Source organism: Ammodytes marinus (genome assembly GCF_949987685.1).
Source record: "Ammodytes marinus genome assembly, chromosome: 8".
Taxonomy (NCBI): Eukaryota; Metazoa; Chordata; class Actinopteri; order Uranoscopiformes; family Ammodytidae; genus Ammodytes; species Ammodytes marinus.
Genome location: NC_137212.1, coordinates 22725938 through 22743922, shown reverse-complemented (window position 1 = coordinate 22743922; position 17985 = coordinate 22725938). Strand labels below are relative to the sequence as shown.

At 40.2% G+C, this 17985-nt stretch overlaps 2 protein-coding genes across 8 annotated transcripts in view; both read left to right on the top strand.

Moving 5' to 3' along the window:
• Nucleotides 1–7983, top strand: part of tcf3b (transcription factor 3b) — a 32104-nt gene extending 24121 nt beyond the window's left edge. For 3 of the 6 annotated variants that reach the window (XM_080032901.1, XM_080032898.1, XM_080032896.1), the window contains 8 exons: nt 917–978; nt 1142–1339; nt 1762–1873; nt 2131–2281; nt 2533–2595; nt 3185–3420; nt 3546–3697; nt 4420–7983. In XM_080032901.1, the coding sequence (XP_079889027.1) occupies nt 917–978; nt 1142–1339; nt 1762–1873; nt 2131–2281; nt 2533–2595; nt 3185–3420; nt 3546–3691 (968 nt within the window). In that variant the 3' untranslated portion in view covers nt 3692–3697; nt 4420–7983. The remainder of the gene's footprint in view (nt 1–916; nt 979–1141; nt 1340–1761; nt 1874–2130; nt 2282–2532; nt 2596–3184; nt 3421–3545; nt 3698–4419) is intronic. The other 3 variants (XM_080032899.1, XM_080032897.1, XM_080032900.1) reach the window with 3 other exon arrangements.
• Nucleotides 7984–11234: 3251 nt separating this feature from the next.
• On the top strand, nt 11235–17823 carry mbd3b (methyl-CpG binding domain protein 3b). 2 transcript variants are annotated; one of them, XM_080032331.1, is made up of 7 exons: nt 11235–11289; nt 13916–14075; nt 14444–14581; nt 14788–14878; nt 15052–15229; nt 16159–16311; nt 16426–17823. In XM_080032331.1, exons 1-6 carry the CDS (start codon nt 11276–11278, stop codon nt 16304–16306), a joined length of 729 nt encoding a protein of 242 aa, XP_079888457.1. In that variant the 5' UTR covers nt 11235–11275; the 3' UTR covers nt 16307–16311; nt 16426–17823. The 2 variants fall into 2 exon arrangements, with proteins under 2 accessions (XP_079888457.1, XP_079888456.1); XM_080032330.1 differs by lacking the exon at nt 11235–11289 and adding an exon at nt 12580–12851.
• Nucleotides 17824–17985: the final 162 nt, after the last annotated feature.

The following is a 17985-nucleotide window of genomic DNA, read 5'->3' as shown; positions in this document are numbered from 1 at the left end:
AACACCAACGCTGTTGACCGCAGCAGTTATTTCCTTGCTAACTGCTGCCTTCTGTCGTTCTTTGATGCCGCTTGTAATTCTCCGAAATGAAACTCTTTTTTTGTTCTACTTTCGCTGTTATTCTGTCAATTTCTACTTCAGAGAAGTTCCTCTTCTGTGCCGTAATGCGCATATCCATGTCGTAAAACCTCTGGGCGAGGCCTCTAAACTGAGAAAATATAGGGGCGTGATACGATTGTTTTCAGCCGCCGCATTTATCAATAATGGCCTGGCGTACGCTGAGATTGGCGAGATACGACTGTTGGATAAATCCCACGCGATACCTGACGTAGGGAGCTATTTGCGCCAGAATCTGCACCAGTTTCCACGCAAGTTTGATAAATGAGGGCCAATAAGTGTAAAGTTGTTAGTACTTGACTTTTTTAGTTTTTTTGTTGAGGGTCTCAAGCCACTAAATACATTATTTTCCAATTACCCTATAATGTCATCTTAAACACCAATAAAAAGAGATTTGCACTTTCAAGAACAAGTTTTTTAATTGAGAATACAGTAGCTTGATTTTACTGACATCAGTTGGTAACAACCTTGCTTTGATGTACGATTCATGTCGACCTAAAAGCTGAGTAAATTTTGCTAATCAGAAGGTTGTTAAACTGAGTTTGGGTGGTTTTACCGTAGGCTTTATTCTAACTTGTGAAACCAAAAAATTGGTAGTTATGTCAATTTTAAGCACATAATACCTACATCAGTTACATGTATTTAACTTGTTCAGTTTGATTGCACGCTTGTTTTTGGTACAGAAAAATGAATGAGTCGTATCCTCTGTATGTTAAATGTTCAGCAGAGAAATTAGTCTGTAGCTCCATCTGCTGTAAAGTTCAGAATAACCATTAAACGCCAATATTTCCCTCCGCAGGAGCTCAGTCTCAGTGGCAGAGACCAACCACACCTAGCTATGAAGGGCAACCACATGCACTGGTATGTTCTACTAGACTATATATAAAGCAAGAGGTTGCGATATATTCTTGCAGCCTTGTTTGGCTTATTATGATCGAGTGAACTGTAACATACTTATGTACTGTCTAAATCATTACATTTGTTGTTTCTCAAAAACATTTAAGCATTTCTACTTTTAATATAGCAGAGTAAACTGGAGGACCGGTTGGAGGAGGCCATCCATGTCCTGCGTAGCCATGCTGTGGGCCAGGGCCCCGGCTTAGAGGGCGCACACTCCGACATGCACAGCCTGCTGTCCTCGGTACACAACGGGGGCCTCGGGGGCCTCTCTCCAGCTTTCCCCAATGCTAGCCTTGCCCTTAGCAACAGACATCCTGCTATGGTGAGGCACCTACTCTGCTCACATTGTTTCATGTGTGCGTCTGACAGACTATTGATAGTCTATGACAACAACAAAATTGCATTACTACTGAGGAACAAAACATGTCAAAATGGTAAAATGTGTGCCCTCTGCTGGTAAAAAGTAAAATAGCAAGCCTTAGAGAGTAAATAGTATTTTATGCATAATGTTGAGGGAGTTAAATAAAATACACATTTGTGTTATTACAGTAACATCATGTATTTGTTCATAACATTGGCCACATGATTGGGTGAACATTTGCTCTCAGACACTTGTAGACAAGTCTTAGTCTTCAAGCTGGACCAGAGCGTTTCGGTTTGAGGAACCTTTTGAGTCCGTTTTGTTGGGCTGTAGTTGTGCTACGTCCTTGTGAGTTTCACATCATGGTTCTCCACCTTCATCAGCAGGGAGGGAAACATGAGGAGCCCACAGGCCTTCCTCCCAGCAGCACTCTTCTGCATGGCAATCATGCTTCTGGACCCACACCTTCAGTTGGCCAACCGGAGGGCTTTACCAGTAAGTGGCCATCAGCTGTTGTTCAGTTTGAAGTGCATTATAATAGCATGTGTTGTATTTTGAGGAACCATGGCTGTGTATTGTAATCAGTATATATTTTTTTTGCTGCAATGGTTGTGTAAATATACATTTAAATGTATTTGAACATCCTTCTTTGATGCTTTTATATAATTAGCTTTCTTCACTCTTCAGCTTATTACATCCCGTTCTCAGAAAGGTGTGTTATGGTGATCTAATCCTCCCATCTGTGTCCCTAGGTCTCCCTGGTTTGGCCCGCTCCACACACTCCTCCAGCAGCTCAGACATCAAAAGAGAAGACAAAGAGGATGATGAAAACTCATCTGTTGCAGATAAGTCTGATGATGAAAAGAGGGAGTCGCGAAAAGAAGCAGCACGCCTTAGATCAAGGTAAGGAAGTCTTTTAGTTTGACTAGTTTTTGCGCTGTTACATTTTAGCGCAAACAATTTTTACCCCTAGCGGTGGAGATTTTCTTGTCACAATTGCAAAGTATGAGAAAATAACGGATCCCATTTAGTATTAGAAATGTCTGCTGCAAGGTTCCACATCTCGGCTGTCCTGTGTGTCCCCCCGATTGCCCAGACTACGATAGGTATTTAACAATGTTGAAATCCCCCTTCCCTTCATGTTACGTTTTCAGAAAGGAGGCGTTGACCCTCCAGATGCTCTCTAGCCTTACAGACCTTACAGAGAGAGATGATGAGTAAGTTTCTCCAATAGAGGATACATTTATTGTGCTTTGTGGGCTCTTGCCAGACATTATTCAAAGCACATGTTCATGAAGCTTGTTAAAAAAACTGATTTTTCTTTGGCAGAATCATGGTAATCGGATGTTATGACATTCTCAACTTTATTATCACTGTTTTTAAGTATTTCTGTAATTTTACTCAATTAGTTTTGAGATTTTAAAATGGAACAGCAAAACAATAGAAAAAACATGTACTCAACAAAACAGTACAATTGGAAACTATACAAACAACAATCATCAAAGATGTTTTGATGACAAACACTCAAGGAAACCATACATACACAGCTTAGTATATTAATTCAAGTGAACATATCCAACTTTTTTGGAATCAACATTTTGATCAGATAATCATCAGTGGGATATGCTGATTCTTGGGTAATGTTTTTCCAGTATTCACTTTTTTAATGTTTGCATTTAACTTCTCAAATGGTCAACTGTGTGGGTGTGCATTCCTCAAGCTAAATGCCACACTGAAGACTATGGTATATTTTTTAAACATCCTCCTGCCTGTGGCTTCATCATTTCGTGTCCCATTTGTTTCTAGTCTAGATGAAGAGGATGACGAAGACCTTCCCCCTGAGGTGAAGTTGGAGCGTGAGAAGGAGCGGCGAGTGGCTAACAATGCCCGCGAGCGTCTCAGAGTACGGGACATCAACGAGGCATTCAAGGAGCTTGGGAGGATGTGCCAGTTACACCTAAGCCATGACAAACCTCAGACCAAACTTCTCATCCTGCACCAGGCCGTCAATGTCATCCTCAATTTAGAACAACAAGTCAGAGGTCAGTCTGAAAGCAGCAAATCATGGATGGAAAGCACATGTTATGTACATATACAGTATGTTGCTATACAGTTTGTTGCTCTTTTGTACTGAGAAAGCCTCTTCCTGTTGTTGTTACTCCATCAGAGCGCAACCTTAACCCCAAGGCAGCATGTTTAAAACGCCGTGAGGAGGAGAAGGTGTCTGGGGTGGTGGGTGAAGCAGCCATGCAGCTCTCAGGAGGCCATCCAAGTATGGGAGGAGATGGTCACAACCCAGTTGGCCACATGTAACACCAGGTAAGCCTTGAAGATTGGCTACTTAAGGTTAAATACTTTAATAATTACTTAAATTCTAAGTATTTTATCTGAATGTTACTTTCTGTTGTATTCAATTTATAATCCTGTAGAGGTCTGGTTTTGTGAACACCCATGGTTACTGGTGGTAACAGCAAGTGCAATTTATCATTATAGTTGTAGTTATCGACACTTTGGCAAGACACCCTAAAGTTGGTTACCTTGATACAGAGTTGGAGGTGAGCAGTTCCCTGTTCACAGTTCACTGTGGCTACATCTCCTTATTTCATTACTTCCTGCAATATCTTGAAGAAAAAAATGGTGTTGGAAAAAAAACGACCATTGTCTTGTTTTTGTAGATGCATCTTGGTGAATACTTACTGTCTGCACTAACTGCAGTGACAGATGCATTTTATTTAATGTGACTTCTTTACAATAAAAGCCACTCTTGAGTAGCAGAATTAGAACATGTTTGGTTTGCTATAGAGCTGATTTCTCGTAAGGGCAACTTGAATCCAGTACAGAATGGTATACTTTCACAGTGAAAACCACTAAATAAAACATCACAAAATAAAAATTCATCAATTAGCTGCCTGTTGCTGTAGAATCTTAAGGATTATGGCTTAAAATAAGAAGGGTTGGAGGAATATTAACCCGTATGATTTGTTGATTTCTTTGTTACAAAGGAATACTATAACTTTGTTTGTGGTCCTTCCTTTTTGCAGATCTGGTGGTGTTTCCTTGGCTGTCAGAGGATGTGGCCTTAACAGATTTCTTCCACCCATTATTCTCAGTGTGTGTGTGTATATGTGGACATGTCTGTGTATTGTCCGTTCAAGTTTCAAGATGCACATTCACACTCGTACACACATGCATACTGCCAAAACTGACACAGCCTGTTTGTCGCACTCCCAACCATGACTACAAGCTCAAATGTGAAGAACTTTTTTTAGTTTTGCTTTGTTTTATACATGTAAGATTTTTTTTTTCTTCTTGGTTTCCACGAGATGATGGAACACCGGAGTACTTTTTGTCCTGCCACAATTTGGGACTTCACACACTGCCGAGAGGTGCTCTTGTGAAAGAAAGGAGACCTAAACAAACACAAATTGAATCAAGGATTTGTGCCTAATTGTTACATGTTTTCTATTTGACATTTAAGCAAATTGCTTTACATGCGAGGAACATTTATTGTGAGGGATTGCTTATGTGTATGAGCAATTATTTTTAATGTATGTCATTCCCAGCGTGATGGTACAGTCTTACATATGTTATGTAACCAAGCCCACAGATGAAGTTGAATTGTCTAAACACAGTGACCTATCCTTGAGCTTGTCAGCAAATGTTTAAGGGGGGAAGCCATGGTAAGGTCACAAGGGAAAGGTCAAGGTTTTGACTGTCCAAAAGCAGCTTATAAAAGACGGGAACTCTGACCTAGGAGCGGTCTCTGACTGAAGCCTGGTCTCACCCTACAAGGCATCTGGAGACCTGGAATAGAAGACTCCTTCCCTAGAGGGTTATGAATTATCCAAGTGGTAGAGTCTGTCAGCTACAAAACTGTTCTTCCTATTGACCACGAATCAGAAACTAGAATTATTCCAGTAATCCCTTGTCATAGTTCAGGTGTTTGTACTGCTTTGTGTACTAAAGCATACATAGACACGACTAAGCACAGTTGTAAAAGGTTTAGGCTGGAAATTAAGTGTCGACCTGTTGTGCATTTCAGTCCCTGAAAGTCTAAAAGCCATTTGAGACACTTGCTAAGTGATCAGCACCACTTAGTGCTCTTACTTAATTGAAATGGTTTTCTGACAATGCCAGCAGACTTTATCAGCTCAAGTTTTCCCCTTAATTGATTTTCTTTAAAACATTTGTAAGAAATCCGGGTTCCTTGTGATGAAAGGATCCAATCAGTCCACAGTTGTTTGAAGCAGACAAGCCTTTTTTGTAATGGAGGCTTTCTTTTCCTAAATGAGCATTCCCACTGAATTACTGCCCCTCACCTTCCTCCTGAGTAAGTTTGCTCTCACGTTTCTTACTGAGAGAAGTGTGACGTGTAAATTCACTTCATACATTACTCTGATACGTTTCATTTTTCAAAATTTAAATATATATAAAAATATATATTTTTTGTTAGTCTATACATTGTAGATTTTTTTACATAAATGGCAATATTAGTTTGAAGTTTAGAGTGTATTGTAGATGAGCTGAATAAGGGGATATGTGACATCTAAATGAAATTGTTCATAAATTAATTCAAAATTGAACAGAGATGGCAGAAAATGAGGGTCAACGGATGAAACATGTTGAAAGCGTTTGGTGTATCCTTTATTCCTGTTGAAGTTGGAAGGCCTATCGGCTACCCAGATGAATTTCTTTCTTTCCATTTGGGGGTATGTGGACAGCGTTAATGCCACGGTCCCGTTGAAGTGTTCTTACTTTAGCAGTGAGGCACAGAGGAAAAATGTGGGAAGGGATTTTTGTCTCTAACAGTACTTATGCAATTGGTTTTTGAATGTAGCTACCATACAAATGTGGATCACCTTCATTTTCAAAGTCGTGTTCCTGGGTTGTCGTTTTTTTTTTTTTTTTTTCCTCTTCTCCCCTCCCAGTACAGTGTAGTAGTTTTCATTTCACCTTTTTCTAATGTCTGCCCTCAAGCAAGTGGCTCTCGGTGTGCTGCTCACTTTTTAGTAGCCTGCACATTTATTTTGAAGGCAGACGTCGGTATTTGGGTGTAAGGTAATGGATAATATGGAGAACAAAACAGTGTTATTGTGATTTTATTCTCATGTCATGTTGTGAATGGTTTTTACCAACATGTAATCACAAATGGGAGGTAAAGCATTTTGTGTGTTTAATTTCTACAAAAAAAAAGAGATGAAGAAAAAGACCTATACAAATCAATAGTGTGGCCTTTTCATTCTCAATACTTCAAATGACATGATGGGAGAGTGATACCTTATCAGTGCCTGAACTTGTATTTTTCATTTAAGACAGTTTTATCTTGTGAACCATATCATTTCATTTAACATGGAGATTAAAGAGGTACTTGTTCATTCCCCAAACCCTCCCTTCTCCTAATGCTTTTTTCAATTTTCAGGAAGAAGTTTAAATGGTATAAAGAGATTTTCTTTCAGTGTATCTAGTTAAAAATAAATAAATGTTACGTAGATCTTGTTTAGTTTTTATTCATTTTTTTTTCTAATTCAACTGGATTATATTGTCCAATCTGCTGTTTTAGTTAAGGTCATGGGTCCAGGTCATGAATTTTCTTTCTATCTGCCCTATATTGTTTAATCAGTTGACATTACGGGGTTAAGAGATGCTGCTTTTGGCTCTGACTGTCTGTTTTTGATGCACATTAACATGTTTCAGTGTGTGTGTTGCTTCAATTTCAATGTAGGGAGGGAGTGAGTTTTCTTTTCCGTATAGTAGCTGAAGCCTATAACAACATGGAGCATTTTAGATTTCTGTATATCAGAGTGCAAGCCCTTTGCTGCAGTGACTTTCAGTATATTTAGTCTCCATTGACAATTCTCACCTCTGACCTTTTACTCTTCCAGCTCTTTGATGGCATTGACATAACTGTTTGTGAGAAGTTCTTATCACTTCTTTCAAAGAGTTGTATTTGAAGTTTTGCTTTTTTTTTATTATTATTATTACAAGATCAATAAGTGTACTGAATATTTCCAGTTTGTCCCAAGGTAAAATCTGACTTGATGTCATTTAGTATTCTGTCAACATCCCATTAGCCTTCAAGCGCAATACTCGGATTATTTGTTTTGGGGGACACCTTATTTCTCAACACAAGTATTGACATATAGCCTACAGTTTGAAATCTGCAGACAAGCAATGTGAGCACTGCAGGAGCACATACAATTACAATAGTATGAATGAAAATGTTCAGTTGACGGGCTTCAAGTTGTTTTGGTATAGGGAAGCGGTAATAAAACACTTGCTTTCAACAATTTTGAATCATTGTTGAACTTAAAAAAACGGGGAGGACTATTGAGTGTTGCATACATTCACAGGTACAGAGCCTGACATCTTGGGGAGTGAGGACACTGTTGACTCATGCAGGGTCCCCTGAGTGCCTCACTCAATCTGTTTCTTTTTTTTTCTTTTTATATATATAAATATATATAGTTAAGAACTGTCCTGTATATAACAGTAATGTAGCAATAAATGTGCCATTTTTAATAACAGATTATACCTTTTCCAATGTCTGGCTTTTGAATATTGTATACATAAAAGGAAAATAAAGGAAAACATTGTAATAAAGGGTTTATTGTAGTTCGGAAAATGAATTTGTTCATATTTTCCATTGCCAATAGCCGGTGAGGAAACAAATCCTTCAAATGTGACGTCTTCATGATTATGCAACCAAGGCACCACATTGACAGCACCACATACAAGTTAATACAGTTGTGTTCATAAAGTCAAACGTCTATGGACGTCTGTGGAGAGGGTTATACTGGATGGTTGACCACGGCAGACGACACTGATTTTTTTTTTTTTTTTTTATTAGATCTCGGTGTTGTAAAAATAGACCTTTGGAAATGGTGTCCTGAAACGACCCTGAGCTTTTGCACGCAGCCCGTTGGTTATTAACAGGCATAAGAAGAGGCAACACGGGGTCCTTATCAGCCATCAGCGAGAAAAACATTGCAAGGAGTAACGAACTACAACTGGGAGAAGGTCACAATGGTCCAGAAAATACTAAATAAATTCGTCGGTGCCAAATACATTGGCATCTTAAGGACATGGTAAGTTAAACCAGTAACCGAAGTAGAGTGCTGTACTTGGATTTTTGTTGTTGTATTTTCGTCACGTTTAAAACGATAATATCAAAACACGTCCCTCTTCGTGACTCGTTTAGCATAATAGCTAACTTCAGGTTTACCTGCTAGTATAGCTTACTGGGCTAATAAGCATAATATTGGTTACCCAGACATTTTAACAGCTTGGTTAGTGAATGACGCATATGAAGGTGACTACAGTACACTGGCACTGTTTATCTGTGTGAGTAGCCTATCATGTTCAATTACATGTGTCAGAGATTTAAGTGCATTTTTAAACATGTAGGCCTAAATAAGATTATTTTTTTTTTTAAATGTCAAATTCAATGCCTTCAGTTTTAGGTAGGCATACAAAACTGCTATATTCCTTTGCCATCATGTAGGTCCTAGTGGAGCTTATCTCAGTAAGGAAATGACATATTTTGTGTGTTAATGTGGTTAACATAATGGGCGTCACATTTTAACATTAGAATTCCATAGGTGTGTCAATGGCATAAAGATGGGTTTCTGTGGAAACATATTGAGTGCACAGCTACTGTATGTAATAGACCTTACAACATACACACAAGACAGCTGAAAAGTGAGCTATAAAGATTATTTGTCAAAAGTGCATCCGCTGTTTAGCTAATGAATACAAATGTAAATTAAAACAAATATATTTAAAACTTTTTTCCCCTCCTGGTGATTCATTTAGGCTTTTTTCAATCACTAACCATGTTTGATCATTCACAAGGACTTCAACCGGTAATAAAGATACATAATTTGATTAATCATCAGTAGGCTTAGTCAAAGAAATGGTTCAGACTGCTGCAAATTGTTCAGACTGCTGCAGTCTACATATCTTAAGAATATTAATTTAGCACTAGCCTTTTAGAAATAAGTGAGTCACAACCATGTCCATATGGGCATAGACCTATGGAAGTATGCATGCAAAAGTATCTCTTGCCATTAATTAAGGAGTACACTTATCCAAGTGGCACATGATATCTGTATTGCAGCTGACTGTGTGTGGTTCCGTCTCATTTACGAATCCCTTTGGTTTCTTCCACTCAGGGTGCCGAACTTGGCCGCCTGGGGAGCAGTTGGCGGAGTCGCACTCATTCACTTCACGGACTGGCGGTTATTCCTAGACTTTGTGCCGTACATTAACGGAAAGTTCAAGAGTGATGATGAGCAAAGTTCCAAATAACTTAATTGTGAGTGTATTGTCATTTCAACCAACAATGGTGTAACTGAGCTTCCGTTCACTTATCTGTTTGCAATGTGCAGGTTTGAATTGTTAAATGGCTTTAGCCCCCCCTCTCCTCCTCCCCATGCACTCATGATAAGGTGCAGACAGGTGTATACCGTGCCAGGTGTCAGTTCGGAACCTTCAAATAAACACTCCTTGTATTGGTTAAAGTTGCTTACACCAGTCAGTCAGTTTGTAGGAACTTTAGTCGTGTGTCTGAACAGGGAACCCCAAAGCTGAGGTAAGAAATGTCTCTTTATTCTAACCCAAGATTTCTCTAGGCTGGGAATAATTGGTGACAAGCATTACCTGCTCTTTAAAGGAATGCTTCACCCATATGGAACATATCATTATAAAATCGCTATTATAATATAATGAATCGCTATTATAATATAATGAATCCTTCCGATTCCCACCAGGTGAAATAGGTCTTTAAGTTTGTTAGATGACAGGCGTGCAAGCATAAAGGCGCTTTCCAAAGGGGCGAGACAAGTTTTAAAAATAGAAACTAGGTCAATAATTGATCAAATAAAGGTTTGGAAAATTGTATTAATAAAAACAGCAATATCACATATTCAGTGTTTATCAGTTACACTTGTTCAAATGTTGTTATTGGTATCCATACTTTCCAGTCTATATGACATACTAAGTATACTATTATCTTTTCCTAGCCCTGTTTAAGTGTTTGGCGTTCTCCTAACCATCTCAACTCCTCTGCCACACCCATCATAGTCCCCTAAACCCCTACTTGGATGCATTATTGTCAAAAGTCAAAACTCATGAGACAGGAAGGATGTACTTTCTACACTTCAAAACCAATGTGTTTCTGTACATTTTGCTAATGTGTCTGCTTACAGGACCAGAGCAAGGGAATGGGCACATAGGTTGATTGCTTCCACAACGCAAGCGTAAGGGGGATGCTCGATTGTCGCTGAGGGCTTGTTAGCCGTTTGGACAACAAGATGCACTCTGTATTAATACTGTTCTTTATCCATTGTTATTTAATGTGAATAAATCTTAAATATACCCCAACGTGTCAAATTATTCTGCATACATTGAAACATTATAACTGTTCTGTTTAAACTTCTAGGAGAGATGTCTTAAAATCTGTTATAAATTTATTTGTTTTTCAGTATTTATATGTGAGTTCAGTATGATTCCAAATTACACTTTTTTCCCTTTAAAAAAATGAATGTAGCCTACTTACTGTTTTGCACGGGGCTGTTGTACAATAGTGGCTTTGTAGACCCTGTTCTTTGCCAACTGATGATGACTTTGTACTGTAAAGTTTGAAATAAAAAAACTGATTTGTATTGAAGAAAGCGCACACGTAAACTAGGCCTATCTGATAATAAAGTGGTAATTCAAGCTGAAAGGAGATAATATTCGTTCTGACATTGGGCTAATTTTTATCGTCCAGACTGGGAAATTTGCGTGGATTATGTCTTTCATTTCTCCCATCGAAAGGGGGAGGGGACTGACTGAGAGAGGAGAGGGGAGAAGGGATTTAACATAGCGACAGGGAGAAAACGAGATAGTGTCTTCAAGATGGATAAAAACGAGTAAGTACATCATGTTTATGTTTATGAAACAATCAAGGCAGGCATTAATTCTTTTCGCAGCGTTTGATGCGCGATGTGTCTTTTGCAAAATATATTGGGAAAGTGTGTGTATCATCGATAAGGTAGACACTCGGTGGTCTCGCGTTTGCAAATAGCAATGCTCTGGTTGTTCAGCTAAGGTGTCGGGGCTTCTTTAGCATCACTGTAATGCGGTTCAATTTTCCAGACATTTGCAGCTTATGTTGAATTAAGCATGGAGTCGGTGTACTGCGTCGACAGTATACCGTTTCGACATAGCCTAGATGTTAATCGCGCAAGGCAGATCCAATGTCCGCATTATTGTTACAAACAAAAAGCCTCCATATATGCACGATATGCGTTTAAAATGGTGTCCGTGTTAAAGATTAGATCTACTTGTCTCATTCATAAAAACCGGCTGCAAGTCTGAATGACAACGGTGGACATAGTTGTGGTGAAACCTCTCTCCAGGATCACGTAACATGAAACTTTCATAGCCTATTTAGTAGGACAACTGAGCAGACGGCAAGTGAATTGACGTTATTTTACTTCATTTGACAAATAGTATGCGGCGTTCATGATTGTTGTCTCTGCATTTGCGTGATTACTATTCACGGTCTATTTGTAGCAATAGCCTAATTTATTTTCCCCATAGGTTTACGTCGATGTTTTGGTGACCCGCGTCAAGCTACACCAAGTTATGCCTACGTACAATAGAAAAAAATGTCTTCCGCTACAACTTTTCAATACAAAATAGGCCTACTAAACGTAGACTATTTTTGGGGATTAGCTCTATGTTCGTGTTCTTAATTGGGAATTTCTTGCTGTCATCTAGCCCACATTTTTGAGAAAACAAAAGATAGGCTAGATAGAATATTAAAACTAAAAGATAATTATGTAGCCTAGTGGAGAACATGCAATTTTATCCTTTCTCAAACTATCATAGGTCTACACCCTTGGACCATGGTCAAGAATGAACTTTCTCTCTCTCACATAGGCCTAGTCTAAATTCAGAGAGGTAGTAGGCAACAGAACTTCATGTGCGCCATCGCATGTTCGAGGAGTGCTTTTATTCTGAAGTCAGAACCTGTCACGTTCCTGTCTCGTCCTTGCTGCCTAGCGGAGTTTTGGACCGCGGCCGCTCTGTCCTATGTTTTCCTTGCGGATGTAGCCCTTGTGCCCCGGTGAGACGGGCAGGTAGTGATGTGGCTGATGTCCGGGGCGGAGCGATCTGCGCGACGACAAAGAGATGAGATGTTGTTAGCAGGGAGATCCCATTACTGAGTACGCACGTTGTAATATGGTCGAAACAAAAGCGTAAGAAGCGATAGGCCTGCCGTCCAAAAAAATATCGACACGGTTCCCTTAAAAAAAAATCCATTCTGGCTATTTCGCAGTAACTTTTAGTGGATTTTTAAGATACTCGCTTGGGAAATGGAGAAGAAAAGGTGGGATTGCACTGCTCTCCCCAAGGGCTGGAAAATGGAAGAAGTGACCAGAAAGTCGGGTTTGTCAGCTGGAAAAAGCGATGTCTATTATTTTAGGTACTAAACGCACGAGGGCTTGAACAACTTATAGGTCCACGAGACACCCAGTTCGTGGACTTAAACAGACAGGAATATGCTAAAGAGGGGACATTATAAAGTTTTTTTTTTTTTTTTTTTTTTTTGGTTGTTTTCTGCCGGGTAGCTAACGAGGCCAACCAGGCCAACTCTCCTCCTCACTAATGTTGGGATAATAAGGAAGCGGTCCAACCGGGCAGGCTAGTAGTGGTAGCAACAGCAGCAGCTCACGCCTGACGGGGCCCTGTGATGAATAAAACCCGCTGTCATATCAGTTAATGCTCTTTATTTCCCAGTCAACAAGTAAATCAACAACGCCAGATTTGTTTTCATTTATCATTTAGCAGAGGAGAAGAGCAAGATGAGGAACAGAGGCAAGAGAGGGGGGAGGCGGGTCGGTTGTATAGCTTGTGGTAGGCTAACTATATACACTCCTACTGGTGTTTTACTGTGGTGTGTGATGTAAGATACATTTTGCATGAGTTAGCCTACTAGCACGTATCCACACACAGTTTATTTTGTCATTGCCAGGCTAAAGAGTGGTGTTACAATGTTTCCACTCTGAAACATTTGGTCAACTGTTACACATTTTTTGCCATGTTTACATTGTGCCCACTGGTTCTTAGAGATAGGCTACTATCTCTATACAATGTAGGCTCATTGAATGTGTGTTATATAAAGTCATATCTAGTCCATATACTAAGATGTTTGCACCCTGTAAGAGATGACAGGGATTTAGGTTAAGTAGCCTATTCATTTCCAAACTGCATCCATTTCACAGAGTGATTTGATTTCAGTGCCATTGGTCAGTTGAATGTTGCTCTGCTTCTGTTTGCTTCTGACTTGTTGCATGTTGTGTTGGACCTTGTCTGTAATTTTTCCTGTCTGCCCTTTTTAAGTGTTGTTGAAGTTTGACCTGTCTGTTTAGCTTCATCTGCCCTTTACCTACGTTTTGGCATGTCAGTCTTGATGTCTCTGATTTGTTAGAGCTGATATCACTATAGTGGTTTTCCTCACGTCTCTTTCTTCCTCCTCCTCCTCACCAGTCCATCTGGGAAGAAGTTTCGGAGCAAGCCTCAGCTGGCCCGTTACCTTGGTAACCAGATGGACCTCAGCTCCTTTGATTTCCGCACGGGGAAGATGCTGATGAGCAAGCTGAACAAGAACCGTCAGAGACTGCGCTATGACAACAACAACCAGAACAAGGTGAGGCAAAAGGCCAGCCACTGGACGCTGTGTTTAGCACCTGAAAAATAACAAATTAAACTGTATTGGGCTATATGGTTCACAGCCTGTGAAACATCCTTGCATAAATAAGAATTTAATATACATTAAAGCTAAACTAAACTACTACTTAGCTTTAATGTAGTTGGGAGTTTGCATGCTTTGTCCTTCGGTCTCATTTTCAGATAAATAAGACGCAACTAAAAGCTGGATGAATTAGAAGGAAATAAAACACTCTTCTTGCGATGTGGAAATCTTCAGTTCTGTGAACTAACAATGGTTCTGTTCCTTTTCTAATACTCCTGTGCGTCCTCTGCTCACCCTTCCTCTGCGTTTTCATATATGTTCAGGGCAAACCGGACTTGAACACATCGCTCCCGGTCAGACAGACGGCCTCTATCTTTAAGCAGCCTGTTACCAAGGTTACCAACCACCCGAACAACAAAGTGAAGACGGATCCTCAGAAAGCTGTGGACCAGCCCAGACAGGTGAACTGCCTCATTCTGTTACTGTTAACATCCTCCCAAATGTGAAACACATGTTTATCTGATACTGTATGTCTGTCCATTCTAATGCTGCACGCTCTGGAACCAAATGTGCAACTAGGAAGCTTTGAGTTTGAATATGATGATGCTGGACTTAATTATATTGTATTCTTTTTTCTTTTTTTTTCAATTGTTACTATTTTCTGCAGCTATTTTGGGAGAAGAAACTTGGTGGTCTCAATGCCTATGACATCGCAGAGGAGCTGGTAAAAACAATGGAGCTACCCAAAGGCTTGCAAGGTTAGATACACAAGTTAATCATTGATTCTTCAGAAAAAAATAAACTGATATTCTGAAATGACATGCATCATTGCTCAACAACAGTCCATTTCTTATATTTATTAAATGAAACCAATTCTCAGCAGCGGTTACATGTTCCTTCAAAATGTCTTCTAACTGCCCTTTTCCCTCAGGCGTGGGCCCTGGCTGCACAGACAAGACTCTTCTCTCTGCTATCGCGAGCGCTCTGCACACCAGCGCGGCGCCCATCACCGGCCAGCTGTCTGCGGCCGTGGAGAAGAACCCAGGAGTCTGGCTCAACACCACTCAGCCGCTGTGCAAGGCCTTCATCGTCACAGATGAGGACATCAGGTGGGCAATGGCGGGGGGAGGGAACACCTCCACGCACGGATCCCCTTTTAAATGTATCGGCAGTGATTCTGGACAATGGCTGTTGTTAAAATATTTTTTTTTCAAAATCAGTGAATATCTCCTCACTGTCCGTACAGAGTGCAGAAAAAAAATCCAGTGTTACTACACAGCCTAGGCTCTGTTAACTGGTATGTAAACAGGCAAAGGGGCCCACCGTAGCTTGCAACATGCCCATTTACAGAGCCTAGGCTGTGTTTTAACTCTTTCATCTCACACACACACACACACACACACACACACACACACACACACACACACACACACACACACACACACACACACACACACACACACACAGACAGGTAGTGACAACATCATTCGCCAGAATTGCTCACTCCACCTTTTTTAAAGATATTTTAATTTTTTATTGATAGTGTAGAGACAGAGTTGAAATGGGGCAGAGAGGGGAGTGACATGCAGAGAACGACCGCGGGCTGGAATCGAACCCGGGTTCGCTGCTGGCCGAGGCCCATGGGGGGGACGCCCTACCAACTGAGCTAAGGGCGCCCCAACACTCCACCTTTTTAAACTTGTTTCACTTTGAGAAAAACCTTGTCAGCATGTATCTGTGCCTGTGAAACATGTCATATAATATCTGTTTTTCCAGTGCGCGAGAGACTGGCTTTCCATTTCATATGCTCAAACACAACAGCTACTCGCTGCAATGAAAAACTGGGGGAATCTTCCAAATTATAAATGACCATGAAGAGGTTTTCTTTGTCACTCTTTCATCCACTGGACGTTGAGGGAGTCGAGTGTGTGAAGTGACTGTGGAATCAATACACCATCTGTTCTGTGTTGGGTTCAGTAGCTTTCACAGGCAGCTGTAACTGCCAACTGTAACTGTTTCCTGTTGTGTTGCTGTGTAGGAAACAGGAGGAGCTGGTGTACAGTGTGAGGAAAAGGCTGGAGGAGGCTCTGATGGCGGACATGTTGGCTCACGTTGAGGAAGCTGGCAGTGACGGAGAGGCTCAGAAGGAGGAGGGCAACGGCAGTGACGATATGGACAGCGTATAGCACAGGTTTGTTGAGGGACAATTATAATGAATTACTACGCAATTTAAAAGATCTCCCTTGGCAATAAAAACAACTAGAAATGATGTTTCTTTTAATTGCCACTCTTTTTCCTCTTGTAGGGTACGGTGAATTCAGGTTTTTTTTCAACGCTCACGCAGGAAACCACATACAGTAGTATCCCTACAGCAATCCTTCTCCGATGACCTGTCCCCTAGTGTCTGAGTCCCACTGGAACCCTAACCTGACTTACACCAGTTCCTGTACAGCCTAGAGAGAACTGTCTTCCCCATGGGAATTATTGGGGTCTCAAATGCGTCTATTCCTGATTAACTCCACTAGATGGGGCTCCTGGACTTCCAACACACATTAAATTATTCGATGCACTTCTGAGATCAGTTGAATATTCTATACACCTCTCTAAGAAATTCCCAAATGAACTGTCGAATATTAATAATAGCTCATCCACGGTGTGTCAAATTCAGTGTTGGACGATAAGCGTATGTTTTTACTCAAAGGCTTAGAATGGGGTTTGTATTTTTTTGCGAACAATCATGTGAAATCCAAACATTTTAGGTCGGCAAAAAGTCAATCTGGGTGCTTTTTTTTCTGTTTGTTTTTCTGTTTGTTTTGGGTAGATTGGAAATGAATGTTTTGTATTTTTGACATGACTCGTTCTTCAATTATTGTGATGCGCTCCATGAGTAGTCTGACACAAAAAAAAAAACACACGGAGGGTCTTTTCCAGTGGAACCAGTTCAGACGCAACTATACCGAGTTGAGCTCATTAGGTCTCAGCTCTCAACTGCAGGTGGCTGATGATACTGTTGCAGATGGTGTTGGTTCAAGGCACTTGTACAGCCATTGGAGGGGAAGGAGTCATGTTCTTCTGGCTGTAACTTAAAAGAAATATCGTCTTTCAGCTGTGGTATAGTATTTACCGAAGAGGAGATCAGTCATTTTGGAAATTTGACTTGTTTGACTTGTATATAACTAACATCTGCTTTGTATTTTACTGCAAGCAATCATGTTGGCTCTGCTGTTGTACAACTTAACATAAGGAAAGTCAAAGGTACACATGATTGGTCTGCGCACCATGGGAAAGAAATGACTTGAAACCTCTTTGTAGTGTACAGTTACTACTGGTTTTTAACCCATTATCATGATCGGTGCTTACTGGTGTTGTGAAACATTGCTGTTCAGTGCCAAGGCGTTGTTTCTGTCACAGCTTCAGGTCCCTTTTCTTTCTCTGAAATGTGTCAATGTTACCACACACACATGCTGCCTCCTTGTAAAACCACGCACCAAATTGGTAGCACAGCAAATAACTGTTAGTTTTTAATGTCTTTTTGTCTATTATCTGAGGAGCAATGACTTTGTATTTTTTATCCCTGTTTGTCAAGGTTTGATGTTGAATAATGTATCCAGCTGAAATAATGAAATCCCCTTCTCAATATCAGGAGAATAATTGCTGAAATGAATTTGATTGTATTAATAAAAATGAGTCGGTATGTCAATAAGCTTATGCTAGTGTTTCTTTTTTTCTTTTCTTTTAAAATAAATTAACGTATTTGCATTTTGTAACTGTGCTTTCACCTGCATTTCGGACCATCTGACCCCCTTGAAAAAGGATGTTTTTGAAGGGGCCACCCTGCCTTGCGGTATATGATTCAAACACTGCA

What these genes read in the sequence shown, in the direction of transcription:
- mbd3b (XM_080032330.1), top strand. Translation starts at nt 12,742, where the DNA reads ATGGAGAAGAAAAGGTGGGATTGCACTGCTCTCCCCAAGGGCTGGAAA. An exon ending in AGCGATGTCTATTATTTTAG is followed by an intron (nt 12,852 to 13,915) that starts GTACTAAACGCA and finishes CCTCCTCACCAG; the next exon opens with TCCATCTGGGAAGAAGTTTC. An exon ending in CTGTGGACCAGCCCAGACAG is followed by an intron (nt 14,582 to 14,787) that starts GTGAACTGCCTC and finishes TATTTTCTGCAG; the next exon opens with CTATTTTGGGAGAAGAAACT.